The sequence below is a fragment of the Desmodus rotundus genome, chromosome 1 (genome assembly GCF_022682495.2).
Source record: "Desmodus rotundus isolate HL8 chromosome 1, HLdesRot8A.1, whole genome shotgun sequence".
Taxonomy (NCBI): domain Eukaryota; kingdom Metazoa; phylum Chordata; class Mammalia; order Chiroptera; family Phyllostomidae; genus Desmodus; species Desmodus rotundus.
This window is the reverse complement of record NC_071387.1, coordinates 92,229,488-92,245,014: the sequence shown is the minus strand read 5'-3', so window position 1 is coordinate 92,245,014 and position 15,527 is coordinate 92,229,488. Positions and strand designations below refer to the sequence as shown.

Genomic DNA, 15,527 nt, shown 5'->3' with positions numbered 1-15,527 from the left:
AGTAAAATTAAAAAAATTGTAAGAGGACTTGGTCTAAAATGGCAAATACTTTCCTGATGCAATGCCTGACAAGTTACCTAACTTTTAATTTAGTCTAGGGCTGTATCACTAAGCTAAAGGAAATGTTCCCTCTTTATACCTTATGTGTCAACCTTGTCTTCTGAGAACATTAGTATTTATAACATCCCTCACAGATTCCTTAACACATCCAGCTTGGCATTGCAGATGTTCTTTTTTTATATATATATATATATTTTATTGATTATGCTATTACAGTTGTCCCATTATCCCCCCTTTACTCCCCTCCACCCTGCATACCCTGTCCCACCCACATTCCCCCACTTTAGTTCATGTCCATGAACTAAATATCATACATATTTAGTCCTTTGTTATACATATAAGTTATTGGCTTCTACATTTCTTATACTATTCTTAACCTCCCTCTGTCCCTTTTCTACCTACCATTTATGCTTCTTATTCTCTGTACCTTTCTCCCCTCTCCCCCGCCCACTCCCCTGCTGATAACCCTCCATGTGATCTCCATTTCTGTGGTTCTGTTCCTGTTCTAGTTGTTTGCTTAGTTTGTTGTTGTTGTTTTAGGTTTGGTTGTTAATAGCTGTGAGTTTGTTGTCATTTTACTGTTCATATTTTTGATCTTCTTTTTCTTAGATAAGTCCCTTTAACATTTCATATAATAAGGGCTTGGTGATGATGAACTCCTTTAACTTGACCTGATCTGGGAAGCACTTTATCTGCCCTTCCATTCTAAATGAGAGGTTTGCTGGATAAAGTAGTCTTGGATGTAGGTCCTTGCCTTTCATGACTTGGAATACTTCTTGCCAGCCCCTTCTTGTCTGCAAGGTTTCTTTTGAGAAATCAGCTGACAGTCTTATGGGAAGTCCTTTCTGGTAACTGTGTCCTTTTCTCTTGCTGCTTCTAAGATTCTCTCCTTCTGTTTCATCTTGGCTTATGTAATTATGATGTGCCTTGGTGTGTTCCTCCTTGGGTCCAGCTTCTTTGGGAGTCTCTGAGCTTCCTGGACTTCTTTGAAAGTGTATTTCCTTTGCCAGATTAGGGAAATTCTCCTTTATTATTTGTTCAAATAAGTTTCAATTTCTTGGTCTTCCTCTTCCCTTTCTGGCACCCCAATGATTTGGATGTTGGAACATTTAAAGATGTCCTGCAGGTTCCTAAGCCTCTCCTCATTTTTTTGAATTCTTGTTTCTTCATTCTTTTCTGATTGAATGTTTCTTCCTTGTGCTCCAAATTGTTGATTTGAGTCCCAGTTTCCTTCCCTTCACTGTTGGTTCCCTGTTCATTTTCCTTTATTTCGCTTAGCATAGCCTTCATTTTTTCCTCTAATTTGTGACCATATTCAACCAATTCTGTGAACATCCTGATTACCAGTGTTTTGAACTGTGTATCTGATAGGTTGGCTATCTCTTCGTTGCTTAGTTGTATTTTTTCTGGATCTTTGATCTGTTCTTTCATTTAAGCCTTTTTTTTTTTTTTTGTCTCAGCACATCTGTTGCATAGTAAGGGGTGGAGCCTTAGGTTTTCACCAGGATGGGGCAACACAGGTTGCTGTGTTGTGACACTGTATGTGGGGGAGGGGTCCGAGAGGGAACAGTGCTGCTTGCTCCTCTCTTTGCTGGTTTTCAGTCACTTCCCCTGCTATTCACAATCATACTGGGACCTTCTGGTGCTGATTCCCAGATGGGTGGGTCTGTGTATGTTCTAGGACCCTGTGGGTCTCTCCAACAAACTCTTCCTGTGAGGCTGTATTTTCTCCCACTGCTGCCTCAACCGTCAGGGTATTTTCAGTTAGACGCTTTGAGACTTTATTTCCCTGCGCTGGAACCCTGGGTTGTGCTGTCTCACTCCCCAGTTGTTCCTCCTGGTTTATCTGCATGCAGTTGTGCCATTGACTTTCCGGGAGTCCTCTCCACCTTCCTACTAGTCTGGATGAATGTTTCTTCTTTAACTCCTTGGTTGTCGGAATTCCATATAGTTCCATTTTCTGTCAGTTCTGGTTGTTTTTAAATTTGTTGTCCCTCTTTTGATTGTATGAGGAGTCACAGTGTGCAGGTGGTCTTTATCTTTTCAGTGTCTGATGGTGGGAACCGAATCCCTGTTCTTGGTACTTTGGGATTTGGCCTTTTATTTTACTCTTGATCATTTTTACTGGTTTTGCATAGGGAATGTTTCCATGGTTCAAAATTCATAAAGTGTGCAGTGAAAAATATGCCTTTGTTCCTGTCCCCTAGCCACCTCGTTCCCCTCCTGAGATACAAGCAATGGCTTTGATTTCTTGCGTAGCCTATCAGTGAGAGTTGGTGTGTGTATCAGCAGATATATGCATGCATAAGTCCATATATTTTCTTCTCTCTTACAACGCCCAGTTTTTCCAAAACCAAATGATAGTGTGTATTAGATACAGCATTCTTCTCCTTGCCTTTTTTGCTTAATATACATCTTGGAGATTTTCATACATCAGTAGATACAGTTTTTCATGGTCAAATAGTACTCCAGTGTGTGAATATATGGTGATTTCTTTAACTAGCCCCTATTGGTGGGTAGTGGGGTTGTTCTTAATTTTTTTATTTTATAGTGCAAGAGAGTACAGTGTATTTTAGGACTATAAGACGCCCCCCCCCCCCAATTTGGGAGAAAAAGGGGGGTGTGTCTTACAGTCCGAATGTAGCTTACCTGGCTCGCTGGGGGGAGGGAGGCGGTGGTAGATTGAGGATTTTTTTTTCCTATTTTCTTCCTCTAAAACCTAGGTGTGTCTTATGGTCTGGTGTGTCATATAGTCCAAAAAATACCGGTACCCTTATATGATAAATTGGATATTTTTATGATTACAACATGAAACATTTTCAAATACAGTTTCTTTTTAGCAATATATCTATACTTGTGCTTTTACTACGTTTGTGCGTACTCCTACTTTTGTTTTGCTGAGATAGTTTGTACCGTGTTTGTATATATTGAGCCCACTGTTAATCACTTTGTGATTTATTTAGGAGGGGAGGGAATAAAGGAGAAATAGATTAGAAATATACAGCAAATAGAGGCTGAATCATTGAGGCAGACCTTTCAGGTATTCCAAGCCCTGAAGTTGTCTGTTCTCTGAAACAAAGAACACATGGAATTTGGAAAATGTTTAAATTGGGCTGCATTCTGAGTTAGTCACACCCTGAGCATTCTGGGCCTGGGAACCTGATCAGGAGGATAATATTTCTGCAACTATTTCAGAGCAGATGCTTTTCTGTTTCTTGTTTGTTCCGTAGGTATTTAATCAAATTCCTTGCAAAGCTTGCTCAGACCAGCGACATTAATAAAATGACTCCCAGCAACATTGCCATTGTGTTAGGCCCTAACCTGTTATGGGCCAAAAATGAAGGGTAAGTCATCTTTCCCCAAATCGTGTTATCTTTATTTCTGCTTTCCACCTGACAGGGAGAGTAGAACTATGTAACTCAAGATACGCATTTTAGTGTAAGGTGCACTTAGGCAAGTTCCGAAGTTGATCCTTCCATGTAGCTGAGATTCTCAGAATCCTGTGTGATCAGTCCCACATCTGGCCACAAAAGGATGTGGGAGACACTGGCCCAGTCCTCAGAGGGCCCCGATCTTGGGCAGCTGGGCAGATGAGGGGCTACTGGGATCAGTTCTGCCCGCATAGCTGTGTGTAGTTACTACAGACATTACAAAGTGTGATAGCACTAGTACTTGTTGAAGGGCCACAGTTCAGGCTGAGAAGTTCGTGGAGATCTCTGCTCTGGAAATGGCACTTGAGCTGTACTTTGGTAAATAGCTCCCTACAGGTGGGACCTGGAAGAGCAGAGGTGTTGCAGGCACGGAAGTACCAGGTATCTAATGTTAGGAGATGTTGCATGGTCTTGTATAACTTGAGCACAGGGGACATGAGGTTGTGACTGGGGTTAATGAAGCCAGAGCCAGGTTATGAAGGGCCTCACATATCTTCCTGAGGTATTTAAAACTTATTTTATGGGTCATGAAGAGAGGGTGACCATCAAGATTTCTAAGCACAAGAAAGACTTGATCAAATTGCATTTAAAAAGCTAATTTTGTTGGCATTGAGAAGCATAGATTGAATAGGGAAGTGGATCAGGGAGATCATTTCGATAGTTGGGAGATCACTAACATTGATGTTTATTTACTGTGATGGTGGCATTAAGATGATCTTATTTAATCCTTGCAAATAACCTTTTGAAGGAGATTCTATTGTCCTCCTTTTTACAAATGAGCCTGATGCTTAGAGAGGGCAAGTAGTTGGGTAAGGTTCACAGTAAGGAAGTGGTGGAGCCCAGGTGCTGGCTACAGTCTCTGTCCCTAAGCTTTACCACCCTGTCCTGCCTCCCATCACTGCTGGCCAACTTCATAAACCACAGTGGGTCAGGTATGCATTAAAAAGTGCAATGATGTTCTGGATCAAAGTCTCTCTTTTTACCTTTTATTCATTCATACTCATATGTGCCCAGTCTTGTTTCAGAAAGTATTTATCAGATTATGTACAAAGATCTAACATCATAAAGCAAAGTGAAAGATAAGTAGATATACAACGTTAACTACATAAATTGTATCTTATAGCAAGTAAATTCCCTGTACACCAAGGAGTTAAACCATGTTGCCATAAAAAGTGATGCCATAAAGGTAAATACTTACTAGTTTTTAAGATAGAGAAGAATTTTCCAATGTAAGAAACAACTTAAAAATTGATAGATTTGTCTCTAGTTACAACTAGAAACTTCTGTATGTCAGAAAGCTCCTTAAACTAATGACAGTTTACAAACTAGGAAGGAGTTCCTCCAGAAGTACCCAGGATATGTAAAAGGTCTTGCGAATCAATAGACAAAATAGCACCTTCTCAAAAAGAACCTGAGTAGACGGTTCCTCCCTAGTCCAGTGGGACCCTAAGGCTGGAGAGTGACTCGAATCCAGATGGGAAGAGGGGGCGTAGGAAAGGGGTGGGCAGGGAGGAGAATTTGCAGGCAGAGCTTGCCTTTTAAGCTGGAATTTGAAAGGAGCTAGAACTTTGGCTTGGTTGGAAATTGGGGTGAAAATGTTCTTCTTGCCTGGGAGGGAAGAAAGGTCAGAGTAGTAATAGAAAGGAGATAGATAGATTTGGGGCAGTCACACCTGGGACCCAGCTTTTTGGGAGTACAGCATCTTCTGTGATAAAATAAAGTACCAAGACATAATACAACATAACAGTCCCCATGTTGAAAAAATCGAGTTAAATACGGCAAAGAACCTGAAGCACTGACGCACGGTAGGCGCTCAGTGAATGTTGGGCCTTTGCACCTTGTCTGCTTCCATGGTGTCCTGTTCCCAAACTGGAATATGAGCTTGACAAGCAGAGATGATGAATCTCATTTATGGTTTTCCTTTTGAGCTCTGGCATTCAGACACTTTCAACTTCTGAACACGCATCTTGGGACCAGTTCATGTACTATACGACAGCCTTCATTATATGTGTAAACACAGGGGCTCAGACTTTGTGACTTGATAAAAGGACACTGGAACAATCATGCTCTTGGCTGTCTCATCGCCAGGTTTGGTTTGTGCTGATGCTGGGTCTCACAGTGGCTGCCATGGGTGGTACTGTCCCAGTGGGAAGGCGCCCCTGTCCCAAGCCAATGTGAAACCAGCACGTGACACACAACAGTCCGCAGGCTCCCGAACAGTTCTGTTGTCACACTGCAGACTAAGGAGCGTCAACAGCCCAGAGAGGTCACTTTTCTTCCTGGGTGATTCCACATATACATAGGCCAGGGCCTTGTGGATTTAATTTTTGCATTATTCTCAAATATTTAATCCTTTAAAAGTAATTGAATAACCCTGAGTCAACCAACAGAAATGAGAGGCTGCCCAGCGGAAGCACATGAGTTCTGTGGACTTCCTTTGCAGGACGTTGGCTGAGATGGCAGCTGCCACCTCTGTGCACGTGGTCGCGGTGATCGAACCCATCATTCAGCACGCCGACTGGTTCTTCCCTGAAGGTAATTAGCTTTGTGACTCCACTGGCTGCCAAAGCAACACAATAGTATAACAGTGTAAAAACTCTTTTTAAAGGGGAAAATGCATCAGTAATCACTTCATGATTGCATAATTGGTGTCACTTTTTCACGTTTCTTTCCAGGCTGTTGCTTTGTATTCGTATTTTGACATATGGTAAATGTCAAATTGGTAACCACATTATTTTGTAATTCATTTTGTTTTCACTTAACACCAGAATCATTCATTTTCAGCATATAGTGGATGCCCACTAGATGCCACATGTTTGCCTTCCCTGGAGGAACTTGGGCCACTGGAAAAAAGGCCACATAAACAGAGAAATTGTAATACATGGCAAATAAGAAAGACAGGTAGATGAACTATGATTTGACAAACTCAGATGTTGGGAAGGGAGCCAGGGATTGCTTTGTAGAAGAGGTGACATTAAATAGTCAGGAGTTTCTTCTTGGAACCAGGCTTTTTGTTTCTCCAGGCAGATGGTTGGATTTGTGCAAAGGTATAGATAAAGCAGGAAAAGTTGATTGGGGTCTATTTGTGAAGGTCTGAACAGGCTGTCAGAGAATTAGGATTTCATCCTACAGGTAATAAATTTTCAAACTACGTTTGTTGTAGTCCTGGGCTCCTTAGGGGTTCCATGTTCCCCTTTGAGGGTACTGGTTGGGCAAGTATTGGAAGGTTGGTCCAAATCTGGACCTCCCGTCCCTGCATTGCTCAGAGCAGCCCTGCTGTCACATCCCCTGGCATGTAAGTCACATGAGCCAGGACCACACTTGTCTTTTCCTCACCAGTCTTCTTCAGGATGTGATGGTGAATGAATGAATATTGACATTCTGCCAAAGATTTCCTTTGAGAAAAAGACTCATGCAAAAACTGCTATAGGCAGTATGGAGTTGATGTTGCATTTTATTTCTATTTTATATCAAACTAAATAAAATCGCATTTTTATGATTCAAATAAGTAATCCATGCTCCTTATCCTTTTTTGTATTTGTGTGTTTGTTTACAAAAAAGACAACAGAGGAGTTGTGTAACATATTTTGAATCATGTCCTTTCCCCCTGCTCTAGTTCCATTTTGCCTCCCCCTGGTATAATAAGCCATTCTTAAGATGATGAGAGTGTCTGGGGCTTCTGCCTATGCAGTAGTGAGGGCTTACAGACTGAAGAATGAAGCTCCTTTCCAGTGGGGTGTCTTAAAACTCTCTCAACCCCTGCACTCTGTCTCATATTTACTTGTTCCTTTTTTTTCTTGCAGAGGTGGAATTTAATGTATCAGAAGCATTCGTACCTCTTGCTCCCCCAAATTCCAATCATTCATCCCACACTGGAAATGACTGTGACTCGGGGACGCTGGAGAGGAAGCGACCTGCCAGCATGGCAGTGATGGAAGGGGACTTGGTCAAGAAGGAGAGGTGTGTTTAGAGCTGATCTCTTTCAGATGGGCATTGTTAAGCCTTCAGTGTCTGGTATGGCCTCCGTGGTCTGGTCATGGGAGAGTAGCCCACTATGGACCAGGACTGTCAGAGTTTAAATAGTTTCGGGAATTGTGCTCTAGTTCACTGCAGACATTACTATGACCATAAAGTAGGTATGCGGCTTCTCAGGTGACATTTGTACCATATGCATTCATGCTTTCCTTGCTGGTCTGGCATACATTCTGCTGTGGACTGGCCTCTTACACTTGTTACAGATTCACCTAAATGTACTGGACTCGGGGGTGAGATTAAGAAAAAAGTTAAATATTATGTACTTATTTCCAAGAGTGAGCATGGCAACAACCTACCTCTCATGGTGAGTTGTGTGATTTAGTGTATAAAGAGGCACATTTTTGGTATAACTTGGCCCCTCAGTGGAACCACTGAATCTGATGTGCAGCTGAGAAGTCTCAGTATTTGCCAATTCTGAAAGAGAAAAATATCTGTCTTGGACTTAGCATGGGACAGCAGGTCTCTATACGAGACTGCACAGGGGATTTGTAGGGTCCTCAAAGGTTGTTAAGGCTATTGTGACTTTCGTTGTCAAATGCCAACCTGTCCGGTATATGTGATACAGTGCCGGTATGTGTTCACCAGCAGTGCTAAGAGTTAGAGATGCCTGTTCAGTGACATGCTTTTTTTTGCATACATGTGGTAATATTACTCAAAGTAGTTTTACATTAAAATTAAACAAGATCTTATTTTAGTTGCCCAATCTTACAGTGAGATTTGTTTTTATGTTCCGCTTTTTATTTTTAACCCATTGCGAAGGAAAACGCTTTACTTTTCTATTTTCTCTCTCTGAAATGCACATGTATTATGTGTAGAAGTTCTTCGTTCACACACCTGGTAATGCTTCATGAAGACGAAAGTGTCCACAGCAAAATCAGCCTTCCTATATTTCAAGTTACAAAAATGCAGTGTTAGTGTTCCAGTTAGCACACAAGAAGCAGTTCCCAGTCATCTGCCTGGGGGGTTATCCCTGCCAGAAACACAAGCTCAGGGAGCCATACATTTTTTTTTATTTTTTGAACTGAAAAAAGAGTTTTAAAGTTTATACACCAGTGAGCTTAAGTGAAAAGTGAGTCTTCCTCCTCTCCAGTCACATATTATGCTCCAGAGCAACTTTTTCCGTCTTATACTTTCAGATGCATTCTTCGCATAGCATACCCCATGATGTCTCTGCATCATGGCTGGAGGCAGTGTGGTGTGAGACCTTAACGTTGCCTCTGGTGGGACTCCTGCACTCAGCTTTCACCTTGCACTCTAAACACACAGATTGGAGACAGTGGGCTTGTGTGTAGTAAGATGGACCTAAGCAGGCTCATGTGATGTCTGGCACTCACAGTGAGGCCTGCCTACGTGCCTTTAGCTGCTCTCAGCCAGATTGAGGACACTATCTGGTCAGCACCAGGCCCATTGGCTCTCTCAGGGGTGAAGCCGAGTCGCTGCCCTGGTAATGGGAATGACCATAAGTGTGGGCCTTGCCGCTTCACTGCATGCTGGGCAACTTGGGTGGCTGTACCGTGTGGGTTTTAACACGCTCAGACCGATGGGCTTCTGTGTCAGTCATCAGCTCGCATGGTGTGTTGACTGTTTCTTCTCTCTGTGTAGCTTTGGTGTGAAGCTTATGGACTTCCAGGCCTACCGGCGGGGTGGTACCCTAAATAGAAAGCACATATCCCCTGCTTTCCAGCCGCCACTCCCGCCCACAGATGGCAGCACCCTGGCTCCAGCAGGCCCAGAGCCCCCTTCTCAGAGCTCTAGGGCTGAAAGCAGTGCAGAGGGTGGGCCTGTCCCCTCCTCTGCGGGCATACTGGAGCAGGGGCTGAGCCCTGGCGACAGCAGGTAAGGAGGCTGGCTTCTGCTGGCAGTGGGTGCTGGGCACCCTTGCCTTCTTTCAGGTACTGGCCTGCAGGCACAGAGTCTTGCCCCGAGAATCACCCAGCATGCAGCGAACCAATTTTGCCTTCACTCCTCTGGTGGACAAAGGATGGAAAAAACAGACTGTAAATTGCTTGCTTCCTTTCCTGTTTTCAAAAGAAAAGAATGCACATTTGTTTGCATTCTTTATCATACTGCTTTGGTGCTAAGAGCTGGAAGCCAGTAGGTGTCTAGCAGTATTATAAATCTCACCTCTTTGAAGTATACTTAGTGTTTGTGTACCATTTGTTTATTGTCATCTAATATGCTAACTAGTAAACATTTTAATGTAGCGGGTTAGTTAGGTTATAGTATTCCTGGCATTCATTCATTCACCATCCATCCGTCCATCCATCCACCTGCCCATCCACACATCCATGCACTCAAATTCACTGAAGAAGTGAGTACTGAGTAGTATGTGCCAGGCACTATATTAGGCATACTAGGTGACAAAGATCCCCCCAAATGCCTGGCTTTCAGTCTTGTGGGGAGTTGATATATGAGTATAAGGTATAAAATATGATGATAAATTTTCTTAAAGGGCTCTTCTGTTTCTTAACCTTTTGCTTAGCCACCTGGAATAGACTACAAATATAGACTTCAAAAAAAAACTTCAAGAAAGAGTACTTTTGAACTTGAGAGTTTTGCCTGAAATTAGTTCTTCGCACTGACCTGGGCAGATGACCACCAGAGTCCACTTCAGGTGGTTCAGAGTAGGCAGCAGCTGTAAAAGATGAGCAAGGTGCTAACCTGTCATCATTTGCTATACTTTGGCCACCTGTAAAGCACCAAATGATCATATATAAGGGAAAATAAATACATAAAACAAGGACAACCTGTTGATCCACAGGGGATTTTTTCCCCCACACAAGATGAATTTGCCTCGGGAGAACTCTCACCTTATCATCTTTGGGTGGGGAACAAGTGCCTGGTTATGTATGATGCTGCTTAAGAGATAAGAAACTCGTGAATTCTTGAATTCCTTTCTGCTTACACAATTTGGGGAAGTTCACTTTTTGGTTAAAAGTAAGTATCTTCAAACTTCCTAGGGCTTCATGTGCACATAAGCTCTGTGTGAGCTTGTCAGTGACTGCTGCTGCTTCCATGTATTTTCTTTGGTTCAGTTATTTTTGTTTTAGAAAAAGCATTAGTGAGTTCACACATTTTCATTTAGCATAGCATTCCATTGGATTAATCAAGGTTAAATGTTTTATTTAAGATAATAATGAGTCCTCACTACAGTCCTCACAACAAGACAGATGGAATGTCAGTCATTACGGTGCTCTTTGGCTTTTATATTTTAGAGATTTTTATGTACATTTCACTAATGGCGTTCACTCTTTGGCAACCTTGACAAAAATGAAAAGTGCAATTTTAAAAAAAAAGTTCTGAACCAGGACACAGAGAACCTAAGTTCTGATTTCTTTCTGCTACTCCCCAGCGCTGAACTTTGATCAGTCACTTGGCTTCTCAGAGTTTCTCTTTCCTCAGTTCACATTATTGACGATAACTGAGCATTTTATAACTCTGAGCCTTGTATTTTACTGTAGCTTTTGCTTTGTTTTGTATAACATGTATGTCAAAATCACCCTATTTTGAAATCCAAGAGCCCTTTCATAGTTTTTTAACACTGCCCAATTTAAGTACAAGCAAACCAGAGCTAATAATTTCTTGTGGTCTCTGTGATATGGTCATCTCTGTCACGATATTTGAGTGGCACAGTAATTGGAAGACAGTCTGATGCAGTGAGTCTCATAAAATAGGTAGTCCTGTGTGGCACCAAAAAAAAAAGTTAGCTTTCTAGGCTCAGTGTGAACTATTTAAAGTTTCGCATCATTTCCTTGCCTGCTAAGGTGAAAACTCAGGTGAGAATCTTGTATGTTTTAGTGTGCTTAGCTTTTCTGGCTGGGCATATCTGCCATCTAACTGGGTTTTTACTCCCCTCAGTCCTCCCAAAGTCAAGGACTCTGCAGCTGCAGCTGTGCCCACACCCGCTCCAGGGAGAAATAGCAGTCAGGTGGCCACTGGCCAAAGCCAGGGGCAGACAGTTGCCAGCTCCCATCAGCTCTCTGTCAGCCCAGCACAAGGGTCCACTGGCTCTAGCCCTCATACGTTGCGCCGAGGTAAGTAGCCACCTTTCCTCTGTGCCCATGCTGGGGGTGTGCACAACACCTTAGGTGAGTGCAGAGAGAGTTGCCAGACTTTCCAACAGGTCATGCCCACATCTGTTAAAAAATGACAAACAGAAAAATCAGTCATTAACCAGAAAAACCATTAAAGGGAGACGAAAAATTGAGAGCAGAAAAGTATTCATTTAAGAATATGTTTAAGCTACGAAGCTTAACAAAAGGTCATTTATTTCTTTAAAATATATTTTATTGATTACGCTATAATAGTTATCCTATTTTCTTTCTCCCCTTTATTCCCCTCCATCCGGCATCCCCCTCCCACCTGCATTCCCTGTCCCCTTAGTTCATGTCCATGGGTCATACATATAAGTTCTTTGGCTTCTCCATTTCCTACACTATTCTTACCCTCCCCCTGTCTATTTTGTACCTACCATTTATGCTTCTTATTCCTTGTACCTATTACCCCATTTCCCCCCTCCCCCACCCCACTGATTACCCTCCGTGTGATCTCCATTTCTGTGGTTCTGTTCCTGTTCTAGTTGTTTGCTTAGTTTGTTTTGGGGTTTTTTTAGGTTCAGTTGTTGATAGTTGTGAGTTTGTTGTCATTTTACTGTTTGTATTTTTTATCTTTTTCTTAGATAAGTCCGTTTAACATTTCATATAATAAGGGCTGGGTGATGATGAACTCCTTTAACTTGACCTTATCTGGGAAGCCCTTTACCTGCCCTTCCATTCTAAATGAGAGGTTTGCTGGGTAGAGTCATCTTGGATTTAGATCCTCGCCTTTCATGACTTTTGAATACTTTTTCCAGCCCCTTCTTGCCTGTAAGGTTTCTTTTGAACAATCAGCTGATAGTCTAATGGGAACTCCTCTGTAGGTAACTGTCTCCTTTTCTCTTGCTGCTTTTAAGATTCTTTCCTTCTCTTTAATCTTGGGTAATGTGATTATGATGTGCCTTGGTATATGATGTGTATGGGAACTGCCACAGCCTCTGTACTGGCCAGGCTCTGTGGGTCTGTGAACCCACTGTAGCCTCTCGGTTGGGGTCAGGACTTGCTGGGCCCTAATTAACATAAAATCTAAACTTGCTGGCGGGGAGGATCACCTCTGTCCCCTGTGGTCCTCCCCCCAGCAGCCAGGGAATTGCTTTAAAATACAAAGCAGATCATGTCAGCCCTTGGCTGAGACTCCCCAGTGGCTTCCATGCCCTATGTGGTCTGGTTGGGACATGCTGGGAGCCTAGCTCATTCCTCTCGGTCCTCTCACTGCACTGCAGCCACATGGGTCTGCTCTCTGTTTTTGGAGCCACTAAGCTCATTCCCTCTTTAGAGCTTCCACACTCATTTTCTCTTCCAGAACTTTCTGACCCATATCTTCATGTTTTTTTTTCTTTTTTTTAAATGTTGTGATAAGAACACTTAACATGAGATCTACTGTCTTACAATTTTAAGTGTACAGTATTATAGGCATAACCTTCTATAGCAGATATCTGGGACTTATTTTTCTCTCATAATTGAAACTTTACGCCTGTTGATAGTAACTTTCCATCACTCTCCCCTGAGGCCCTGGCAACCACCATTCCACTCTCCGACTCTGTGAATTTGACTATTTTAAATTTCTTATATAAGCAGAATCCTGTAGTATTTGTCCTTCTGTGAGTGGCTTATTTCACTTAAGGTCCTTAAGATTCATCCATGTTGTCATATATTGCATAATTTCCTTCTTTTTAAAGCTAAATAATAGTCCATTGCATGTAAATACCACTTTTTCTTTATCCAGTCATCCCTGGATGGGCATTTAGGTTGTTCCCACAACTTGCCTAGTGTGATTAGTGCTGCAGTGAACATAGGAATGCTAATATCTCTTTGAGATGGTTATTTCTATTTAGTTTGGGTAAATAACCCAGATATTTTGGATAAATATCTCTCATTGAACTTGAGCCATATACAGGGAAGTCGTGTCTCTTACTCCAGAGGCAAGGCCTTAGATCAGCAATCAGTATGAGCAGGACCTCTCTTGAAACTCTCTGAGCCCCCATTGGAGAATCAGTGTATCTAGGTATTCCCTAATAGATCTGTTCTTCAGTTGTTGACTTGAATTTAGGGGAATGCAATAAAAAAGTGTGTATTCAGCAAGAATCAAAAATGATCTCAGCATGGGGGATGCCTACACTCAAAGGTGTGAGGAGTGTGACTGGCTCAGGAAGGAAGCAGCAGTGAGAGCCCCACCTCCCACGTATTTGTTGACTTGGGTTCTCTCTTTCTGGCTGAGCTGTTGTTTAAGTCTCACGTGTGAATACATGTCACTCATAACTGCACTCTAATGGGGAATAGTAAAGACATTGGTCCCACTGCCTGAGGTCTATTGAGAAGCAAAGGAGGATAGGTCAGGCAGGGCAATGGTGGGTATCCTGTGGTGCCAGGGGACAGGAACAGGACCACTGAGTGATGGGGAGGACTAACTAGAGTGGAGTGGGTACCACAACAGCGTTTTCAGAAGGTTGACTTGGCCATAGTGCAGGCCACACTACTGCAGTGAAGCCCACAGAGTGATGAGGCCCCTCCTCAAGGTAGGGCTCTGGCCACAGGAAGGGACAAATTCAGGATAGTTGGGCAGTCTCCCATGGATTGGTTGGTGCTGGTCACAATGACAGGCAACTGTGATCAACGGGAAAAGGCCTCAGACTCAAAATTTGAGTTCTAGCCTTTGCATAAAGTCACGTGGCTGGATAAGGCTGCTAATTCAACCTTTCCTAACTTAATTCCTGCAAATGTAAAGTAGAAGTAAAATGTCATCTTAAGGGAATATTGCAGGGATTAAATATGATGTGTCTGTCTATAAAAGCACTGTCTTTGTAAAGCACTACACAAATGTTAGGTGGCATTTTTATAAGTTGCAGACAGGGAGACAGACTCTCGTACACTGCTTGGTAACAGACCCACCTTACTCTCCTTAAGGCTGTCCTCTCTCTGAGCTGCATTGTTTTCATTGTATCCCAGTTGATGCTTGAGGAAAATTGTCTTTTCTACCTGGATTCCAGGTGTAACCCTGATTGCAGATTGAGACTTTACTTTTGAGCCACATTAGGGGTCTTTCCTGCTTCCTATTTCCTGCAGTCTCAGATCTCAGGCTTCCTCAAAGGATGTTTGATCCTTTCTGCCCTTCCTCTGCCCCGGCCTGCTGACTTCTAGGCGGTCTTAGACAAGGCCTGTCTTTCTCCCAGCCTGGCCTCCATGGGGGACTGTGGCATGTCACCTTGTTACGCCACTCGTGCTGCTTCTCTGAATTCCTTCTGCACCCTTAGCTATCAGGAATGATCTTACTCAGTCTGAGCTTACAGTTAGTATTGCTTAGAACAGAAAAGGAGAAATTTTCATTTTTCAGTTGCTTATGGTAAACACAGTACAGCTAATATTACAGATTCTTTCCTTTGTCAGCTGGTTGGTTGCTTCTGTGGGAAAAGGTCTTCTGAGTTCCTTGGGTCAAAAGTTTTAGGACAGCAGAGCAGAACAAACTTTATCCCCTTTCATCCCTGGATTTGGGCCCTATGAACAGCAAGCCAGGCACTGTAGGAATGAGGAAGGGGAATAAAGAGTCCAAGGCCACGGGTGTGGGCCTCTGTCCTGCCACTTACTAGCTGTGTGACCTCTCACAACACTTGGCCTCTCTGAGCTTCAGTTTTCTCCACTGTGAAATGGATACAACAATGCCTGCCTTGCAGTGAGTTTGTGAGACTAGGTGAGACAGCTTATGCAAAGGGCCTGGCTTGGTGCTGTTGATGTGTTAGGTGAATGATACATAGTCATTTCTTTCCTATGTTTCCCTCTCCCTTTGGGGAGGATTGGTGGAATCTCAGCAGAATTTGAAAAATGCTGAAGTCTCTCCTTTCCACCACTCCTCCCAACCTCAAACCGGGATTCCATACCTACGTTTTCCATCTCATCCTCCTCAGTACCACAT

At 42.8% G+C, this 15,527-nt stretch overlaps 1 protein-coding gene across 7 annotated transcripts in view; it reads left to right on the top strand.

Annotated features, from left to right (window-relative positions):
• Window positions 1-15,527, top strand: part of ARHGAP17 (Rho GTPase activating protein 17) — an 89,843-nt gene that overhangs the window by 61,223 nt on the left and 13,093 nt on the right. For 6 of the 7 annotated variants that reach the window (XR_008427069.2, XM_053926240.2, XM_053926238.2 and 3 more), the window contains 5 exons: window positions 3,291-3,404; window positions 5,935-6,026; window positions 7,295-7,451; window positions 9,129-9,362; window positions 11,385-11,560. Coding sequence is in view for 6 of the 7 variants with exons in the window: in XM_053926240.2 (XP_053782215.1) it covers window positions 3,291-3,404; window positions 5,935-6,026; window positions 7,295-7,451; window positions 9,129-9,362; window positions 11,385-11,560 (773 nt within the window). In the remaining variant the exon portion in view is untranslated. The remainder of the gene's footprint in view (window positions 1-3,290; window positions 3,405-5,934; window positions 6,027-7,294; window positions 7,452-9,128; window positions 9,363-11,384; window positions 11,561-15,527) is intronic. The other variant, XM_053926250.2, reaches the window with a different exon arrangement.